We start from the raw sequence: 21,882 nt of genomic DNA, 5'->3' as shown, positions 1-21,882 counted from the left end.
TGAAGATTTCGTCGAGCCACGCTTTTGGAGGACTCCAGAAGTTTCTCAGGCCCATCTCGGACATGGCCCAGGAGAAGGGAAGCTCGACGCCCGGAAAGCTGTTCAGGGTCTGCCCTGGATTCCAGCTTCAGAATGTCTTCAAGGAGGACGAACACTCCCTTTGCCTTTACTGCCTGCATGAAGACAAGACGCACGTGGAGAAGGACTGTGCGTTTTGCGGCAGTATGTCGGAGCGGACCATGAAGGACCGCCATCAGCGGAAGGAAAGAGCCCGTCAGGCGAGAAGAAGAAGAAGAAGTCCGAGCGGTCTTCTAAGACCTTTGAGGGCGCCCCGGCAACGGGGGTCCAACAGAAGGCCAAGTACCGCGAGTCCGCTGGCACCGGGAGCGCCGAACGGTCGGGCTCTACGGGCGCCAGGCAGGGTGCATCCTCCCCGGCGCCATCAACCACGAGCCAACGCTCTGGCTCGGGTAAGAGGAAGGCCGAGCACCCGGCGAAGCTTCTGGAGAGACCCCGGTCGTGCTCGAAGGCCCCATCGGAGGGGGAGCGAGGTGGTGACCCTGCCCCCAAGGAGAAGGCGGTGAGCGCACCTAAGGTGGTGAAAGCCTTGATCCATCCGGCCAAGGCCTCTATCGAGACAGTCGTGGCGGCCCTGGCTCAGCCTGTGGAGGCTACACCAGTGGTGGCGACCTCGGGGCCCAGAATCTCCCTGCCACCGCGGAGGGAGTCCTCTTTCATGCCCATCGACAGGACCCCCGTGAAACCTCCGACGGAGAAGAAAAAGGGGGGGCAGGAGGTCGTCGTGGATTCGGCCTCAGCCTCTGAGGAGGAGCTGATCGAAGTCTTAGGCCACGGCTCTGGCGTGGAAGAAGACCATCCTGTCGGGAGGGACCCCGACGTGGGAGACGACGAGAACGTCGAGGGTGCCGACGGGGCTCCTGATTGCCCGTCGGAACCCCCTCAACCAGTGCCGCAAGACAACTCGGCGGCCATTTTGTTGGCTATACAGTCCTTATGCTCGGAGATAAGGACGAGACTGCCGTTACCACCAACGGAGGAACCGCTCCCGACGGGGGACCCGGAGCCAGGCCCTTCTGGGAGCCCTCCTCTTAAGAGAAGAAGGATTCATCCTCCACCTCCCTTTCAACCTTCGCGCCCTGTTCAGCCCTCCTCCCCGTCCACAACACGTGGGGATGATACGGGGACTGACACGGCCGCGACGGGTACGGACGACGAGGTTTACGACGAGGATCTCCCGTCGTCACCTCCCACCCGGGCTTCCCCGCCCAACGAGATTGGATCGTTTCTCGCCATGATCGCCAGGGCATCCGAGCTTTTCCAGCTCTGCCCGGAAGAGAAGAAGAAGGAAGGTTTCCTTTATCAACGGCGCGAGACCAAGAGGAAGACGGTCCTCGCTGTACCTCTACTGGACGATATCTGGGATGAGGGTCTCGCCCTCCTCAAGAAACCATCCACAACGCCGGCTAGAAGGGATCGGTACGAGAAGAAGTACCGGGTCCCGGACGCGGCCCCCTTGTGCCTTCGGGCACAGCCGACCCCGGACTCGGTCGTCTCCGCGGTGACCAGGAAGAAAGCGGGGGGGGGCGCGGCCTCTACATCAACCTCCCCGCCGGACGGCGAGGGAAAGAAATTGGACACGATGGGACGCAGAGTCTTCTCATCGGCAGCGACGACGATTAAGGCTGCCAACGCCTTGGCTATCGTAGCCCGCTACAACAGGGAGTTGTGGAACAAACTGCCCCCCTGCTGGACTTACCAGACGACAAGAGGGCGGAGGCCCTAGAGATCTTGCAGGAAGGAGAAGTGGCGTCGGACCACGCCATTACGATAGCAACGGACATCGCGGATACTGAATTTCGCCAGTTGGGCAACGGCGTGTGCCTTAGGCGGTGTGGATGGCTCAAGGCTGCTGACTTCCGTCAGGCCGTGCAGACCAGAGTCTTGGACATGCCCTTCGACGGGAGCAACCTGTTTGGGAAAACAGTGGACGATTCCCTACAGGCCATCAAGGCGGACACGGAGACGGCCTGGGCTCTTGGTGTTCTCCAGCAACGACGGCCGCCCTTTCGGAGCGGTGGAGGCAAACGGGGTGCCTCCAAAGGTTCCAGCGGCGGATTTTCCACCTATCGTCAAGCGGCCCGTTCGTCGTCACAGGAAGCCTACAGGGGACAAGGCAAGTCGGGCGGACCCCGCCGTCGTCGCCAAGGAGGACAAGGCGGCAAAGCCTCGTCGAAGCAGGACTGAACCGGCTGTGGGGTCGGGCCCCCACCAAAGCACCCTGGTGGGAGGCCGGCTGGCGAGCTTCGTCAGGGTGTGGGAGTCCATCTCCACCGTCCGTTGGGTGCTGCACGCCCTGGCTCAGGGTCACGCGCTTGAGTTTCTAAAGAGGTGCCCGCGCGTCCCCCCTGTGGCCAGGAAGGAACATCACGTCCCTCAACTTCTCTTGGAGATAAGGGCGATGCTCAGGAAGGGCGCCATCGAGCTCGTCCCAAAGAGGCTTCGGGGCTCCGGAGTTGACTCAAGATACTTCCTCGTGAAGAAGAAGACGGGAGGATGGCATCCCATCCTGGACCTACGACGACTGAACAAATTCATCAAGGCACAGAAGTTCAGGATGGTCACCCTCCAACATGTCCTGGGTCAACTGGAGGAGGGCGATTTCCTGTCGTCGTTGGATTTGGAGGATGCCTACTTCCATATCCCCATCCTAAAAGGACACCAAAAGTTTCTCAGATTCATGGTCCAAGGGCGTCACTACCAGTTCAGAGCCCTTCCCTTCGGATTGAGGTCGGCACCCAGGGTGTTCACCAAGTGCCTCGCACCTGTGGCGGCGCGGCTGCGCCTAGAGGGGATCCACGTCTACTCCTACCTGGACGACTGGCTCATCCGGGCGAAGACGAAGGAGCTCGCCGTGGAGCACACGGCAAGGACCGTCCAACTACTCACAGACCTGGGATTCTCCATAAACTACGCCAAGTCCCACCTGGTGCCCGCGCAAGACGCGCTGTTTCTGGGAGCGAAGCTCGACAGTGTCGCTTCTGGCCTCTCCGTCGGAGGAAAGGACGAGGGCCATCTTGGGCAAGGTGCAGCGGATGCTGGTTGCGGACGCGGCCAGGGTGAGGTCCATCAAGTCCCTCCTCGGAATGATGTCTTCTTGCATTTATCTCATCCGCCTGTGCAGGCTCGGGATGCGCCCGTTGCAGGAGTTCCTGGACGCACGCTGGATCCAGACGACGGGCAGCTTCGAGGAGAGGATCACACTCGACGAGAGTTTCCGACGAGCGATCCGGTGGTGGGGCACCCGCGCGCATCTGACGGTGGGCATGGACTTCCAGACCCCCGGCCACCAGGAGACAGTGACCACGGATGCCTCCCTGGAAGGGTGGGGAGCGCACACCGAAAATCTGCATGCGAGAGGCCTTTGGCTTCCGACGGAGAATTCCCTCCATATCAACGTCCTGGAGCTCCATGCAGTGTTTTGGGCCCTCAGGTCCTTTCTTCCGTCCCTCAAGGGCAAGGTGGTGAGGATCTTCACCGACAACACCACCACCATGTTCTACATCAGGAAGCAGGGCGGTACCAGATCCCCAGCCCTGTCCAAGGAGACGCAGGATCTGTGGCATTGGGCCGTCGCCCAAGGGATGTTTCTGGTGCCGTTTCACCTGGCAGGGATAAAAACACCATCGCCGACTCGCTCAGCAGAGAGCTGCGCTCGTGCCACGAGTGGGAACTACGGCAGGATCTAGTGGACCGCCTCTTCCGACGGTGGGGCACACCCCAGATCGATCTGTTCGCGACGGCGACGAACTCCAAGTGCCGGAGGTTCGCCAGCAGGTTTCCCCAGCCGAGGAGCATGGGCGATGCTTTCTCGTTCCCCTGGGAGGGCCTGTTTCTATACGCGTTCCCTCCATTGCCGCTGCTGATCCGACTCATCAACCAGCTCAAGAGGTCACGGTGCAGGATGATCCTCGTCGCACCTGCGTGGCCGAGGCAGATATGGTTCCCGGACCTTCTGGACTTGTCAGCGTCCCCGTCAATCAAGCTGCCAGTGGACGCGGATCTTCTCTCCAGGGAAGGAGGCGCCATCCTCCATCACGACCCGAAGTCGCTGAACTTGCAGGCCTGGCTCCTGCAGCGTTAGAGTTTGGAGGCTACGACATACCGGCCGACTGCAGAGAGGTTCTTGCAAAGGCCAGGGCGTCCTCAACTCTTAAATGCTACGGACACAAATGGAAGAGGTTCTCTGTCTGGTGCCACGCACAGAAGATTAACCCTCTACGGATTACGGCTCCCCAGTTACTGCCATACCTACTGACGCTGGCCAAGGCTGGACTGGCGCACGCGTCCATCAAGATTCATCTTGCTGCGATCTCCCGATACACCAGAACCACGGGGCGGACGTCTTTGTGGGCTCATCGTCTGGTGAAGGAGTTCATGAAGGGACTGTTCAGATCGTTACCGCCGGTGAAGGCTCTGGCCCCGGCGTGGGAGCTCAACGTGGTGCTGACCAAGCTCATTGGACCTCCGTTCGAGCCTCTGCACTCGGCTCCGTTGAAGTTCTTGTCGTGGAAAACAGCGTTTCTTGTGGCCATCACCTCCGCACGACGGGTGGGAGAGATCCAGGCCCTTTCCTGCAAGCCCCCGTACTTGACTTTTCACGACACAAGGGTAGTGCTCAGGACGCACCCCTCCTTCATGCCCAAGGTTCCGTCGGACTTCCACCTCAACGAACCCTTGGTGTTGCCCGGTTTCTTCCCGTCGGCTTCGACGCCGGCTGAAAGGACTTTGCACTCGCTGGACGTGGCTAGAGCGCTGAAGTTCTACGTGGACCGCACAAAGTGTTTTCGGAAGAGGTCACAACTCTTTGTGAACTTTGGACCTGTCAATCAGGGGAAGGCTCTCTCGAAGGCTTCCATTTCCAGATGGCTCTCCGGCTGTATCATGTACTGTCATCGGTTGGCAAACCGACTGCTGCCTGGCCATCCGAGAGCCCATTCCACCAGAGCGATCGCAGCTACCACGGCGTTCCTATCTGGTGTGCCCTTGCTGGACATCTGCAGGGCTGCTACGTGGAGGTCGACGCACACCTTCACGAAATTCTACTCCGTCGATCGGGATTCCAGGGAGGAGTCCAGGGTCGGCCAAGCAGTGCTGCGCAACCTGTTCGCCTAAGGTGAGCCTGGTGAGGAGGTAAGAATTGCTTAATGTTGAGTTTTGGATGTAATGCTTAATTTTGAGCCTTTTCCACCTCCTGTGGTTGTGCATGTGTGTACTGCTGTGTATTCTTTTATTCATGAGCATGTGAATCCATGCCAGACCCCATGCTGGAGAAGGAACAAGTTACTTACCTGTAACTGTTGTTCTCCAGCATGGGTCTGGCATGGTTTCACATGCAAACCCTCCCGCCTACCCCTCTGCGGCTCTTCACTTGGTCATACTGCCACTTCACGTGCTACCAAATCTGAATATGGCTGCCAGAGGCGGGGTTTAGGGAGATGGCAGTCATTGGCTGTGGTCATTATGACGCAGAGATCAGTGATTGGTTACTACTACAAAAGACAGATCAGAAACAAAACTGATACTGATTTTTCTTTACCGAGGATTCCCAGCCTGACGACGGGGAATATTCATGAGCATGTGAATCCATGCCAGACCCGTGCTGGAGAACAATAGTTACAGGTAAGTAACTTGTTCCATCTGGTAGAGCGATTCCCAATTCAATATGGGGATGTAAAAAGATATCCTGCTAAGGAAATTCAAATAAAATTGGCGGGGGAACAAGTAGAGGTAAGGGCTGCCGTGATGCCTGTGTTACCAGAACCTCTCCTAGTTGGCTTGATGTCCTCAATCTACCCCACATAATACAAAATATAGAGAGAAGTTGGTTAAAGAAGGCCCTTTCCATGACCAAGAAATTGTGGCACCACCCGCCAAAGAGAGGTGGAGTCGAACAGAAAAACGAAAGATACAGAAAGAGTGGTGCGAACAAAATATGTTTCGGAGCAGTAGATTGGAAATTAGATGAACAAGGAGACAGTTTTCGAATGGCACAGGAGTTGGATCTTGTACTAAGTCACACTCGAGCTTCTGCTGAATCCACCCAGAGCGGAGAAGGACCGCATTTCCTAAAGGACAAAGGATTACTCTGCAGGATCTTGAAGGGCCATGGGGAAGACTCAGTACGACAGCTTTAAGTTCCCAGGAAGTATCAACAGACCGTACTGGAAGTGGCTCATATACAAGTGGGGGAGGGACATTTGGGAGCAGAGAAAACAACCCAGAAGATACTAGGAAGATTCTATTGGCCAGGGATTTATGGGCAAGTAACTAGATTCTGCCAGAAGTGTGGAGAGTGTCAGGAAAAAGAACAGAGCCGCCATTGCCAAAGCACCTTTACATACCATGCCACTAATTTTGGAACTGTGTAACCGCATTGGAATGGACGTCCTTGGGCCCCTGGACCCCACTAGCCGAGGTCATAAATACCTGCTGGTGATCGTGGAATATGCCACTCCTTATCCGGAAGCCTTTCCCCTGAAGTGTATCAATGCTCAACAAATTTGTGACATATTGGTTCCTTTTATAGCTTGTGTGGGCATTCCCCGTGAAATCGTAACAGACCAAGGAACCAAGTTCATGTCCTCACTGCTGAGACAAGTATGTGAGACGTTACACATAAAGCAATTGAAAACCGCGGTTATATCATCCCCAAACCGATGGTTTGGTAGAACGATATAACCAAACCATCAAACAAATGTTGAGGAAAGCAACATCTCCAGAGGACAGAAATTGAGACAGACTGATTCCATGGATCCTGATGACCCTACGGAATACCCCAAAGTCTTAGACAGGGTTTGCACCCTTCGAACTCCTCTTTGGAAGACCAGTACAATCACTACTCAACATACTAAAAGAAGGCTGGGAAGAACAACCCCTCCAAGAGCTTACTCTCACTGAATATGCTTCCAAACTAAGAGAGAGGGTAGAGAAGTTACAAGCTGCAGCGCAAACCAATCTCCAGCAGGCTCAAGGAAGACAAGAGCAATATTATAATCAGAACACACGCATGCAAACCTTCCTGGTCGGAGACCCAGTTCTAGTTCTACTACCAACCACGGAAAACAAGATGTTGGCGGCATGGAGAGGATCCTACACTATAGAGAAAGTTTTGGGACCCGTCACTTACCAAGTTCGGCAAGCAGACCGCAGGGATGCACTACAAACATACAATGTCAACTTGCTAAAAAAAGTGGATAGTTCCTACTACTACTGTCGCTATGATCAGCAATTAAGAGATTACCGCAGAATACCTTCCCCAAAGTTGGGAAAAGGTGGGAAAAGATGCCTTAAATATAAAGTCAGAATTAAACTCCACCCAAAGAACAGAACTTCTACAGTTGGTGAATCAATATTCCTCTGTGTTTTCATCCTGTCCAGGAAGGACCACACAGACTTTCCATCACATAGAAACCACTTTGGTAACTGTTGTCAGACCACGACCCTACCTGATCCCTGAAGCAAGGATCCAGACTATCAACCAAGAAGTTCAAGCCATACTACAAATGGGAGTAATCGAACCTTCTCACAGCGACTGGTTTTCTCCTGTGGTGTTAGTGCCTAAGCCAGACAGAAGTTCTAGATTTTGTATGGATTTCCGAAAACTGCATGAGATTTCAAAATTCGATGCCTACTCCATGCCGAGAATTGAAGATCTCCTCGACAAACTCAGAAAGGCCCGGTATCTCACTACTGTGGACCTTTCTAAAGGTTGTTGGCAAAAACCTCTCTACCAACCAGATAAAGAGAAAACAGCCTTCGCGACGCCCAATGGCCTCTACTAATTCACAGTACTACATTTTGGTTTACACGGGGCATCAGCCACATTCAAGAGACTTATGAATACCATCCTGAAAGGGCATGAGCAGTATGTCAGGGCAAATCTAGACGACATAATCATCTACAGCCCATCTTGGAGTGACCACCTGAAACACATAGAAGCGAGCCTAAAGACATTACAAAAAGCCAGATTACATATCAATCCAAAGAAAACCCACTTGGCTAACTTCCAAACAAACTATTTATGATATTATGTTGGTCAGGGAACCATCAGACCACAAAAAGGAGAAGATGGAGGCAATCCAGAGACTACAGTTCCCGGCTAATTCTCGATAGGTTAGGGCCTTCCTGGGCTTGGTCAGGTACTATCGCAGATTCATTCCCCATTTCTCCACCTTAGCAACTCCATCAACGGATCTACTAAAAAACACAGCACCACCCAAACGAGGATGGCAAGACGAAGTAACTGAGAAAGCCTTCAATTCATTGAAGAACTCTCTCACGGATCAACCTGTCCTACAATGTCCAGATTACGAAGGACCCTTTTACCTTCATACCGATGCATCTGGAACTGGTTTGGGACCAGTCCTATATCAAAATCAAGGCGAGAAAGAAAGACCCATTCTCTTTATTAGCCGAAAACTTCTTACCCATGTAATGGGGTATGCGACAATTGAGAAGGAATGTCTGGCTGTCAAATGGGCCATGGAATCTCTCTGATATTACCTACTAGGACGTCATTTCACTCTTGTGACAGACCACGCTCCTTTAGTATGGCTAGCCAGAAATAAAGACACCAACCCAAGGGTTCTAAGATGGTTCTTGTTCCTGCAACCTTCTTCTTTTCAAGCCACTGATCAGCCTGGCAAAATGTTGGCACAAGCAGACTACCTGTCCCGCGCACATGCTCTTCCCGATCATAAGGGCGTAGAGGGGGAGGTATGTGAAGGGGTTAATCCACAGGAGCAGAAACTGGATTTGTACAGGGGCAGCACAGGACATCCTGGCGGTGAAAGGGTGCATGGATGGTCATGAAGAAGGGTCCTGGGAAAATGACAGCCAGCTATCCCCACAAGTGACCAGTGAAATGCTAAGCTTAAGGTACGTTCCTCTAACTAACAGGAGTTTGTTGTTATATTCTGACAGGGATCGGAGATCCAGGAAAATGAGGGCTACGAGTGGGCATATTGAGCAACAGTTGATAAATTAAATTCCTGCGTTGTAGAAATTGAAGAATTATACTGTGGCCACGTTTGGCTGAAAAGGGGTTAAAGCAGCCAGTTACATAGGCAGCAAGTTATTTATATGCGCTCAGCTGTTTTGTTTCTGAAAGTCTGTCACGGGGACCAGGGTCCCGAAGATCGATACATAATAACAAGTCCGATGTGAAGAAAGAAAAGGGTGTGTGAGAAGGAGGACGACGCGGCAGCTGTCAGAAATCCAGTCACGGATGACGGGAGAAGCCTGCCGCCTACGGCAAGAGAACAGCGTAAGAAAAGTCCGTGAGGAGGGCTGCCGGAGACGTTAGAAGAAGCAGCGTTGTGAGCCTGAGCGAGAGAGAGAGGAGCGCGGACAAGACGGAAAGCCGCTGAATCCCAGTCAGCAGGTGAGCGAAGAACACAAGGAGAGCCGCAGACGTGACAAAAAGGAAGAACCATAGCTGAACGAAAGGCGAGCCGGATTGCCACGTATCCTTTGTGTTTGTGTGAAAGGGAAGAGACTGATACCTGTGCAAGTACCGAGGGGTGTGAGACAGGAATAAGCCAAATAGTGGCAAAAGGGACCTCTACTGGGAAGCCATAAAGAGAGAGTTGAATGAAAAGCAATAAACGAGCCAAAAAGGTTAACAAACACATACCCACAGAAACTGACCTAATAAATAGGAGGCCACATAAAGAAGGGGCACAAGATCAGTAACGCTTCCCTAGCTTCCTTTCTAATAATTAACTGCTGGGAATAAGAAACTACAAGGATCAGAGACTATAAAACACACATAAGAGGAAAGTGAGAGAGACCGGTTAAACAATCCTCAATTATATCCCTCCTCAGGACTGAGACTTGAATCAAGTTCATGAGCAAACAAACCTACTTTCCTTTATCCAAATTATAAAAGGGGCACAAACCCAGCAGACACTTGTTAAGTGAAAAAATACAGCATAAGGCGCTACAGAGGAGAACCATACATATCTAGACCTTGAAGATTCCCAGAGGATGCAAAAGGTGCTAGGTTCTGCTGTTTGAAGAAATAAACATGTTGTAACAAAATAAAGAGTTGGTTAAAGTGCACAGCTCAGTGTTGTTCTTGTATCATGCCTGAACAAATACTTTACACCTGGATTTCTCCATCTGATACTACCATTCTGGCGGCCGTACACGATTCCAAACTATCCTTCATTCACTCTCCTTGACTGACTAGTAGAGGTGGGGCGCCAGACACCTACTCTCTTCCCTCCTCAATCCCTCCCAAATCTCCAAAGCCACGTCCTCTCCTACCTCTTTTGAATTCACCATCTCTACTATTGCTCTGCCTTACTCAGTTCACACCATCTCCATCTATGGCCCTCCTGTCCCCACTGGAACATTCTTTGATTATCTTGGGCAACTCCTTATATCTCTTTCGACTAAACATCGACTAAACATCACCTCGTTCTCTTAGTTGAATTTAACCTTCCCTCTTCAACCACTTCTCAAAATCTGAACTTCAGTCTTTTCTTAGTGACCACGCTCCCCCTCCATCCATAACCTACCTACCTACTCAGGGGGTAACTTTTGGATCTTATTCTTTCCAACTCTATCAGCCACTAATATTACTGTCGCACCATCCATGTCTGATCATTCCATTTTCTTCTCCTCCCTCTGACCTTTCCTCACTGCTTGCTTCACCTATTACTAAAAGGAAACTTCTGCCATTCCCCCTTTCTCTCTGATCTACAGTTCTCTCTCTCCTCCTTCACCCACGGCGCTTCTTCCACCAACACTGCCTTCTCCAGCTTCCAATCACTACTATATGACTCATTCAAATGGATTGTGTCCTCCCACGTATTCCTTATCTTTGATATTTCCCAATATCCAGCTTGCCGCCTCTGAATTTTTTTTTCAGTAGAGGGCGCGCTGTGCATCGATGCCTGGCCGAGTCGCTGTCCCTCGGATGCCTCTGTCTTGACGTCAACATCATCGCTGGTATAAGTAGCACGTGCAGCACCCGTTGGCCTCAGTTCCGTTTTTCCACGGTTCACAGCTTTGGTAACGTAACGCTAAGTTCCCAGTCAAATCTTTTTCGAGTTTCTTCGAAAATTTCAGTTTTCGACGCGATATGGCTTCATCATCAGCGCCATCCACTTCTCGGTCCGGATTTAAGAAGTGCCGGGACTGCAGTACTAAAATGTCTGTGACAGACCCGCACAGGATCTGCCTGTGGTGTTTACGGTCACACCATCCATGTTCGGAGTTGAGGAATGATTGTTGATGATGGCCAAGGCCTTGATAGAGGGCAGAGGGAAGTTGGCGAGAGCTAAGCCTCAAAAATCGCTGTCTACGCCTTCTAAATGTAAATCGTCAGACAAGTCAAGACCAACGTCTCCTTGTCGTAAGAGGTCTAAACGCTCCCGTTCGAGAAGTGGTTCGCATGATTCATCGTCTTTGAGGCATGGCAAGAAGAGGCGCCACAGGTCGCCATCCACTTCGTATAGTTCACCTGAACGGGTCATTTGCCCTTCGAAATCTAGTACCCTGGATCAGTGGGAGGAGTTTAGACTCTGTATGATGAAGGTGTTCGAGAACATGGCCTTGCGCCCCTCGTCAACACCTAGTGGCGATGCTCCAGTCGAAAGACATCGGAAGCACAAGAGTCGTGTGTCTTTGGACCCGGCCGTCGAACCTCCTCGAGAGTGATCTCATCCCTCGAGTGGCGAGAAAGCCCCCTCAAAACATCAAAAATTGACACCGAAGGAAATCTATACAACGGGTCCGAAGAGTGCGTCTTCGGCGCTGGTACCGGTGGAGAAGCCGTCAACGACTCGAGTGGCAACCTCCTCGGTGCCGCATGTGTCAATCCCTTCGACGCATTCGTAGAAGACATTAACGATTAAGTCATCAACACCATTGTGGAATCCATCAAAGCCATCGGCACTTGTGTAATACTTCATTTGAAAAAAACGGATACATCACGTACAGAGTACTTTAAAACTTCAATTTATGAAGACGCAGAGGAGTCCTCTGAGGGAGAAAGACCCTTTGGGTTGCAATATGGGACACCATCTATGCCGGATGAACTTATATCTGAAGAATCTCGCATGAAGAATTTGCAAGATTGTCTTCATGAAGCGAGTGGTATTGATACTTCTCCTGAAATGGATTTTGGAAAGGCAGATCCTGGGGACCATGCTGAAGTAACGTACAGACATCTCATGACAAGAGTCATGGAGTATATGGGATGGTCCAGACCCACGCCTGTTTTTGAACAGGACAATTTAGCAGATATTTTAGACAAAGGACCACAGGAGGACCCAATGGTCCCTTTCCATCAGGCTTTGCAGAGGAGAGTGACTTCCAATTGGGAAACACCAGAGGTTGTCCCAGCCGTAAATAAAAAACTAACCGCCAAATACAGAGCTTCTAGTTCTGACCCTCTGTACCTCTCAAAGTATCCTACACCAGAAAGCCTGGTAGTGCAGGCAGTTACTTCTTCAGGTAGACAAAATGCCTATCCCACGATACCGCAGGATAGAGATGATAAATGCTATGACGCCATGGCCAAGAAGGTTTTCTCGGCCAGCAGTATGGCTTTAAAATCTGCCAATGATACGTTCATGCTAGTGCGATTTACCCACACCCTTTGTGAATGAGTTTCTATGGCAGCTGACCACATCCCTGAAGGGGAGGAACGAGACGGTTTCCTTAACATTGTCAAGGATGGGAAAGACGCTATGTGCGAATCCCTCCAGACTGGTCTCGACTCTGTGGACAGCATCAGCAGAGCTATGGCGGCTAGTACAGTGATCCACAGATTTGCGTGGTTGCAGATGTCAGGATTTGCTCCAGACTTTCAATCCAGACTTCTCAGCATGCCCTTTGACGGTACACATCTATTTGGAAATAAAGCTGATGAGAGTTTGGAGAATCTGCAAACTTCCACGGCGGAAGCCAAATCCCTTGGGGCTGCAATAAGGCAAACTCAAAACTGCCCCACAGGTGTACCCTAGAGGAGTAGGTCTTTCGCTATTATTCCGCATTCAGAAGGGGCAGAGGACAGCCAGCTCAAAGAGGACATAAAAGATTCCCCCGTGGTGGACGGCGGGAGAGGTACTAAGACCGCAACAGCAGGGGCTGCTTTACCTTCAGCCACTGCGTCAGCTGCCCCAAAACCTCTCTGAGGTCTTCGTGCACAAGAGTGCAGTAGAAGGCAGGTTATTACATCATCTGACTGAATGGAAGGCTATTGCTTCAGATGTGTGGGCATTGGAAACAGTCGCCCAAGGTTACTGCCTACCCTTCCTGCAAAAACCTCAGAGTCTTCCACCGGGGAACAACTCTTTGAAAGTTCCAGGTCCGCTCCTTATGCAGGAGATTTTAACCTTGCTAGAGAAATGTGCTATAGAACCAGTACCTGTAGCGGAGAGGAACAAGGGTTGGTACTCCCCATATTTTCTAATTCCAAAAAAGTATGGAGCAATGATACCCATCTTGGATTTAAGAGACTTGAACAAGTTCCTCAGGAAGGTCAAGTTCAAGATGGTAACTCTTTCTCAGATTCTTCAGGCCCTTCAGCTTCAGTATTGGACGGTATCATTAGACCTTCAGGATGCTTACATTCATGTGCCGATCCATCACAAGCACAGACAGTACCTGAGGTTCGCCATTGGCGGTTCTCATGATCAGTTTCGGGTTCTGCCATTTGGGCCGACCTCCGCCCAAGGGTGTTCACCAAGCTTATGCCGGTGGTGTCAGCGCCTCTCAAGAGGTGGGGGATTCATGTCTACCCCTACCTAGACGATTGGCTGGTCAAGGCCTCGTCTCTGGAATGGGCCCTGGAACATCTCAACTCCACTTGTCACTCCCTTCACAGGCTGGGCTTCTCCCAGGACTTCAAGAAGTCCTACTTGATACCATCACAAATACTCCAATTCATTGGAGCAGTCCTGGATGCATCCCTGGGTAAAGCCTCACCACCAGAGGTGAGGGCTCAAGACATTCTGCAGATGGTGACCAAATTCCAGAATGCCCAGCGTCTACCTGCCTTCGATTTTCTGATGTTGCTCGGCCTTATGGCATCCTGCATTTTTCTGATGCCAGAGGCTCGCCTGAGAATGAGATCTCGTCAATGGGCTCTCAGGAGCCAGTGGTCACCATTCTCAAGAAGGATGTTAGATCTCCTACAAATCCCAGAATCACACTGGATCTTCAGTGGTGGGCCTGTCGGGAGAACATCTTGAAGGGAGAACCGTTTTGGCAACCATGGCCAGAGATAACAGTAGTGACAGATACCTCACTCACGGGGTGGGGAGCCCATACCAACGACTTGACCATCAGCGGTCGTTGGTCTACATCGGAGTCCAAACTACATATCAACCTTTTCGAGGTGAGGGCAATCAAACTAGCGCTGAAGGCTTTCCTGCCATCTGCCATCTGTATAGGGAAAGAATGTCCTGATAATGACGGGCGAACACAGTGGGCATGTACTACCGCAACGAAAGAGGAGGTGTAGGTTCACTACCACTGTGCAGAGAGACAATGCAGCTCTGGTTCTGGGCAATACAAGAAGGAATCTATCAGCAGTTCACTTAGCCGGAGAGAAGAACACGACGGCAGACACTCTGAGCAGGCAGAGTACAGTCTCCCACGAATGGGAACTAGCTAAGGAAGTCCTTCAAGAGATATTCACTCTTTGGGGAACCCCTCAAGTGGATCTGTTCGCGACCGTTGCTAACCGGAAGTGCGAGTTGTACTGTTCCAGGGAATTTCCCCCAAGAGGAGCTCTAGGAGACACGTTCGTAGTGGACTGGGAGTTTCCACTGCTGTTTGTGTTTCCTCCAGTAGCCATCATTCCTTTTGTTATTAGGAGGTTGAGAAAATTCGGGAAATCCATGATCCTAATTGCTCCATATTGGGCCAGGAGGACGCGGAACTTCTGGACATGTCCATCTGCCCTCCAATGCGTCTTCCACAAAGGGAGGACCTTCTCTCGCTAGAGGAGAGTCTGGTTCTCCAGACAAAGGTCAAGACACCCAACCTTCACGTATGGTTTCTGAGAGGTTGAGATGTAAGGATTGGGACCTCCCGGATGACATAATGGAGATTTTTCTTTCAGCCAGAAGGCCAGCAACTAAATCCTCATATCGCTGCCATTGGAATAAATTCTGCAGCTGGTCTAGGGAAAATTACGTGGACCCTTTTTAGTACAATACACCTTTGGTGTTGTCCTTTTTGTAACACTTAGCAAATCTGGGGCTCCAGATTGGAACAATAAAAGGTTATTTGACAGCGCTTTTAATTTTCAAGCGCACATCGGAAGAGGTATCTTATTTCAAGAAGCCGTTAATCATTGAATTTCTTAAAGGACTCACTAACATGTTCCCACCCCCTACACCTTTTCAAGTACAGATTTGGGACCTCAATCTTGTACTGTAATTTCTGATGTGTGCTCCCTTTGAGCCACTCCATTTATGTCCACCAAGACTAACTTTCAAAACCATTCTGTTAGTTGTGTTGACATCATCCAGCATGGTGAGTGAGTTTCAGGCCTTATCTAGTAAACCTCCATTTACTATTTTTTACAAGGACAAGGTTGTCCTTGGTGTTAAATCTTCAATGAAATCAGATTTTCATTTATCCCAGAAAATCATGCTTCCTACATTCTATCCGCCTCCTCATCCTAGCAAAGAAGAGGAAATGCTTCATAGACTTGATCTCAGAAGGGCTTTGAGCTTTTACATTTCACGAATGATGAAAATACATCAACATGACTATCTTTTCATTGGGTACACTGGACACAAGCTGCATCTTCCAGTTACAAAACAAACTTTGTCCAGATGGATAATTCTTGCTAATACAGAATGCTACAGATTGGCCGGGAAAGATCCTTCAGAAGGCCTGACGGCTCATTCCACAAGGTGCATGACAACACCTTCTGCTCTGCAAAGAGTTGTGCCTATAAAAGGCATTTGTGCGGCAGCCACTTGGTCTAACATTCACACATTTACTAAACATTTCTGTCTGAATTCATCCTCTAGCCAGGAAGGAGGATTTGGGAAAGCTGTCCAATATTCAATCCATGACGAATCTTAAGTCTAAACATTCTTACTCCTCTAAGACCTAACAGTGCTTTGGGAGTCTATCAAAAGATGAGGACACAATCCATTCGAAGAATAAGTTACTTACCACTGTTAACGTTCTTTCAACTGAATGCTCCTCCCACGTATTCCTCATCGCCCCTTCCAACCTACCCAGCTGTAGAATTTCCAGGAATTACACTTTAAGCTCTTTCAAAGTCTGGTACTTTCTGGGTTTAATTGATGCTGGTATTTCTATAAGAGGATGGCGTAAAAACAGAACTGAAGCTAAATGGCGCTGCGCGTGCTATATGTATCGACAATGACGTTGACTCCGAGATGGAAGCCCTCGAGGGACATTGAGTCGATCGCATCGACGCACAAGTGCCCTCTGACAAAAACGTTTTCTGAAGCAGTTGAAGGGAAGATATCAACAGATGTATACGTGAGAGGAACATCCAGTCGAAAAGAACGTTACCAGGGGTAAGTAACTTGTTCTTCTGTCTGGAACACCTGCCAGAATATCGAAAAGTGTACGCGACAAACTGCATGTCAAGTGGCTGCTAGGCTATTAAGATGATCGTATTTAAGATTTCAGAACAATAACTTTATACTCTGTATAGTGTGGGGTGGCATCCAACAGAAAGGGGCTTAAGTCAACAGTAGCTGCAGGTCCTGTTTTCAATGAAGGTGAGCAATGTTGCTCCCCTGAACTGTACAGCTGCCGAAGTGATTTCATTAGTGTTTTTCAGACTATACCAAGCATGTGAATATAGGAAAGATTCAATGCTGGTGAATAAGTCTATTACTTATCTGTAATCTAACACAAGGTCTCTAGTGTTGTAATCTATCGTAGATTCAATATCAACCCACCATCCTTCACCCCTGATGAGGTTACTGGATAAACTGCAGTCTTTGTGCATACAGAACTGGACTATAACCTCTGGTGGCAGCGCAAATGGCCTACCTTGATCTTTGGCTGAGAGGGAAAGGACAAACAATGAGGTTCACATCCTACTCAAAAGTACTGCAGCTTTTAGTTTAATGTGCTGTTCTAAATGTTTAGAGGATTCCCAACTTGACGACAGAGAGTCATGCAAAGGATGGGGATCTATGCAAGATATTAATGTTGGAGAACTATACACAGGTAAGTAACATGATGCATAGGACCTTTATGTTACCTACAATTTTGCACATTGTTTTTGTATTCAGAGAACGCATATGGAAAAGTATTTTTCTAGCATACACTCTACAATTAATCAAGATTTATACAAGGTCAATTATCGTGTAACTGTGTAGCGCAAAACTTTCAAAATGGAAGTGCAAGTGAGATTATAAGATTTGTATTGGCAATATCCTTTGTCGATTTTAAAAAAAAGACAAGACTGGAAGATTTGACATTGCATCATTTAGTAAGGATTGACCAATAGACATTCATTGCTTCTGCATTTTATATGCATCATTCCTGGGGACAATGTTTTTTTGTTTAATTCAATTTAAGAAAACTATGTGTGAAATTGCTGGGAGATGGCCACGCAATGCATGGATTAAAAATATCTTACTGTAAATCCGTTCATGAGTCTTTGTAACTGTTTTTGTATCAAGTGTCTGCGTTGATTATGACGCCTTGTTTACATGTTGGAGCTGAAGTTTTTGAGAAGTTTTCTACACAACAACATGCGCTCAATTCAAAACTCAAGGCAATTTATGTGGAATATGTGTGTGGCTGTTAAAGTGAAATAAAATGGTGCTTTGGCTTATGTAGTGCAATTCCGAAGATAAGTTTTGTTTACACTTTGTATCAATCCTGTACCTGTCCTTTGTTTTCTCTTAAGCGTAAGAACAGTTTCCCTGAAACAGATGAGAAAGTTAAGAGGCTGAAGAAAAAAAATGCTGAACTTGCTGTTATTGCCAAACGTTTGGAGGAGCGGGCACAGAAGTTGCAAGAGGCTAACCTCAAAGTTGTACGTTCGTATTCTTTTTGAAAAAAAATTTAAACTGTATTTTATTGGTTTTAAAACAAGTTTAAGAACAGCCTCATTCACGTTCACATCACAAAGGCAATGGGGTTAGGATCAGAAACAACATTCAGATAAAGAGAAGCATCATATTTTCCCTTCCCATCCGTCAGGCTTAATTGTAACCCAAATGGATGCCCCCCCACCCCCCGGCAGAAATGACTTTCGCCTTGTGGCGTTGACCAATGCCATCTCAGAACAGGTGCTATTCTGTTTGGCCACAACATTCATCTTTCCTTTCCTGTTTCCTTCCTCCCTCCCCCACTCCCCTCCTACCCCCTACCTCCTTCCCCCACACATCAGAATAACATCCCGAGATTCACTGTTCACTCTCAACCTTAACACCTCTCCGAACCATTCTACCTTTGGAATTGAGTTGCCCTTTCTGCTCAATTTTCACATATCGTCATATCACCCACCCTGGCGGAGTCGAAGACAATGGACACTTTGTGGAACATTAGAGTCATTGATGGACTCCCTCTTGCTTACCTTTTTCCCTCCCCGTTAAATGCAATTCCAAGAAGGGAAGCCAGATCATATCTATGTGTAAGTGAGATTCATGCAGGGCTGCTATTATGCTTTCCATTTGATATATGGCGTGTGCCTTCATGAGCCATTCCCCTTTCCTAGGCTGGATGCCGCTTTTCCTTTTAACTTTTATACAAACTCTGGCTGCCAACAACACATTTCTAAGCATGTGGGAAAGAATCGTGTTGGTCTCTCCTCATTCGTCTCTATCCCACCCAGACCAACAATGGGGACAGCCTCCTAGAGATAACGTATGTCGTGCATCCACCCCAGGACCTCCTTCCAATACATCTGCACATTTACACAGCTCTACCACTGGTGCCAGTAATCACACGTCTCCCCCACACTCCCTCCAGCAATGCAGTGCTATCCCCAGAAACATCTTTAACAGCCGTTGTGGAGTCAGGTGCCATCTCATTAGTAACCTCCCATTATGCATCTTGAATTGCATGGATATAGATGTGCTCAATACTGTCCTGTATATTACTGCTCATGTGTCTGTTTGGTCTATCAGCCCCAATTCTGCATCCCACTTGGTCTGAGTGCTGGGTTGTGCAAGATGGCGTCTAGTAAGCAAGGCTCTGTACAATTGAGCTGTCATCCCCCTTGAACCCAGACGCTCACTCAAGATAGACTCAAACTCCGTGAGCGGTCTCTGAAGGGAGTCTCCCCAGCACAGATCTTGCAGTACACGCCTTAACTGCAGATAATGTAGAGGTGTTGACGTGGTACCATGCAGTGTTTCTTCCAACTCTGCCTTTGACATGCAAGACCCTCCCTTCCACATCTGCCCTGCTCTCACCAAGCCTTCATATTGGGGCTGAATGCAACGTACTTCGATTGATTGGTCTTTAATAGGGGGAGCCCATATGCATCTGAGGGGAGATGGCCAGGATGTCACTCCCTTCATGGCTTTGCGTGGGATGCCAAAGCGACCACAGTACCGCTAACACTGGGTGTTCCCGGATCCTCCACGGCATTGTCTTATATTGGACCCAGAGTCATTCGCCCAGAGTTACTGGCTTGAATAGCTTGTTTTCCAAATCTACCCATTGTTTCTCTGTGTTTTCCCATAAGTGGTCTACTAGGATGTGAAATTGAGAGGCCATGTAATATTCGAAGAGATCTGGGTATCCCATACCCCCTTGTCCTTTGGTGTAATCAAGGTTGCATATGATACTTGGGGCTTCAGGTCCGCCCACAGAAATGCTAGGAGGGACCGCTTAACTTCTGCATGAAATGCTTCCGGGATCACCACTGGGAGCGATTGAAAAAGAAACAAGAATCTGGGAGTATATTCATCTTGATTGACGTGAACCTTGCGGTCCAGGAATACGCCAATTTGGACCACCTCTCTAAATCAGCTTTGACGGTGTTCCGTAGGGGCCTGTAATTCGCTTAAGAGACTTGCCAAATCTTTTGTTTTCGAAGGGATTGTGTCCTCCGACGTATTCCTCATCTTAGATATCTCCTTCCAGCTCTGCTGGCCTCGGAAAATTTTTCTCTCTAGAGGGCGCTGCGCGTCGACGTCCCTCGAGTCGATGTCCCTCGACAGCCGCCATATCGACGCCGACGTCATCCTGGGTATAAAGGCCACGCGCAGCGCCCGTTGCTCAGTTCCGTTTTTCCGCGCGTACTCTGTGCCTCGGAATACCGTTGCTCAGTTTTGTCAAGTTAAACCTATTTACCTCGAGTTATTCGATCCGTACTCGATGGCTTCTTCGTCGGAACCGACAACTCCTCGATCCGGCTTCAAAAAATGCCGAGATTGTGGGAAAAAGATGTCACTGACTGACCCTCACAGAGTTTGTCTGTGGTGTTTGGGAGCTGAACACCATTGTTAGGAGTGCGAGGACTGTATGTCCATGACAGCTAAGGCCCTGAAGGAGCGTAGGGGGACGCTGGAGAAAGGTAAGACTTTTAAAGCTTCTTCTTCGTCGACGAAGTCGAGACATTCGTCTCCTCGTCACCATTCGCGCTCCAGATCTCGGAGTGGGTCTCATCACTCCTCGAGATCGAAGCACTCGAAGAGGAGACGTCGAAGATCCCCTTCTCCATCTTCCTCTTCCTCTGTTTCGCCAAAGAGAATCCCGTGCCCCACGAAACATAGTTCCCGGGCTGAATGGGAGGAATTCCGCAAAAATATGATGAGCGTCTTCGAGAAAGCGGCCTCGACCCCCTCGAAGAATGCCGAGAGCGATGCTCTGGTCGAAAGACCCGAAGGTCAAAAACGCCGCGAGTCGCAGTACCCGGCGAAGGAAACCTCTCGAGCGCGTCACGAACCCTCGAGCAGGACTATGACCTCCAAACCTTCCTCGAAGGTTCCGTCGACGCCGTTGACGAAAGTTCCGTCGAGGTCGATGTCTTCGACGGCGTTGTCGAAGGGACCTTCGACACACGAGTCTGTCGACTTGACGCCAGCGTCGACACCGGTGTCGACGCCAAGAAAAGACACGGTTACGACACACCCAGTGTCTATCCCCAGGTCCTCGACGTCGATGGCTTCGAAATTGTCGAGTAGAATCCCAATTCTGTCGAGGTCTTCGAGGCCTCCGCCTTTGTTTTCGACGCCACGCTCGAAGCCTTCGGCGTCGACGACATCGACGTTTTCGAGGCCGATTATGACAAGTTCGGCACCCTCGGCCTTGGAAATGGGGTTTACACCCTTTATGAGTTCAGAGCAATTGAGAAATATGTCCTCAATATTGGAAGAGGGTGAATTGTCTGAACAGGAAGACACATTTGAGTTGCAGGGACCTGTAACCCCAATTAGAGAGGAATTTTCCTCTGAAGAACGCAGGTTAAAGGATCTTCATGATTCCTTACATGAGGCAAGTGGGTTAGACACCTCCCCTGAGGTGGAGTTTGCTAGGCCAGACCCGGGGGAACATGCTGAAACCCCCTATAGAGCCTTAATGGCCAGGATCACAGAGTTTATGGGGTGGTCTGCACCTTCACAATCTTTCCAACAAGATGACCTCACGGATATTCTTGACAAAGGCCCACAGGAGGATCCTGTGGTGCCTTTTCATAAAGCTCTTCAGAGGAAGATCATGACAAACTGGGAAACCCCAGATGTCGTACCAGCAGTAAATAAAAAACTGTCTACAAAGTACAGGGTATCCTCTACAGACCCAGAGTTTTTGTCTAAACACCCATCCCCAGAAAGTCTGGTGGTATAGGCAGCATCCTCTACCGTTGTCAAGACGGCT

At 49.6% G+C, this 21,882-nt stretch overlaps 1 protein-coding gene across 9 annotated transcripts in view; it reads left to right on the top strand.

Moving 5' to 3' along the window:
• TSPOAP1 (TSPO associated protein 1) overlaps positions 1-21,882 on the top strand; it is a 3,887,333-nt gene that overhangs the window by 503,787 nt on the left and 3,361,664 nt on the right. For all 9 annotated transcript variants that reach the window (XM_069614850.1, XM_069614845.1, XM_069614847.1 and 6 more), the window contains exon 3: positions 17,960-18,088. In XM_069614850.1, the coding sequence (XP_069470951.1) occupies positions 17,960-18,088 (129 nt within the window). The remainder of the gene's footprint in view (positions 1-17,959; positions 18,089-21,882) is intronic.

Source organism: Ambystoma mexicanum, chromosome 9, assembly GCF_040938575.1.
Source record: "Ambystoma mexicanum isolate Mex_15411 chromosome 9, UKY_AmexF1_1, whole genome shotgun sequence".
In the NCBI taxonomy this organism is placed as follows: domain Eukaryota; kingdom Metazoa; phylum Chordata; class Amphibia; order Caudata; family Ambystomatidae; genus Ambystoma; species Ambystoma mexicanum.
Note: the sequence above shows the minus strand (reverse complement) of the source record. Positions and strands in the feature narration are given on the sequence as shown.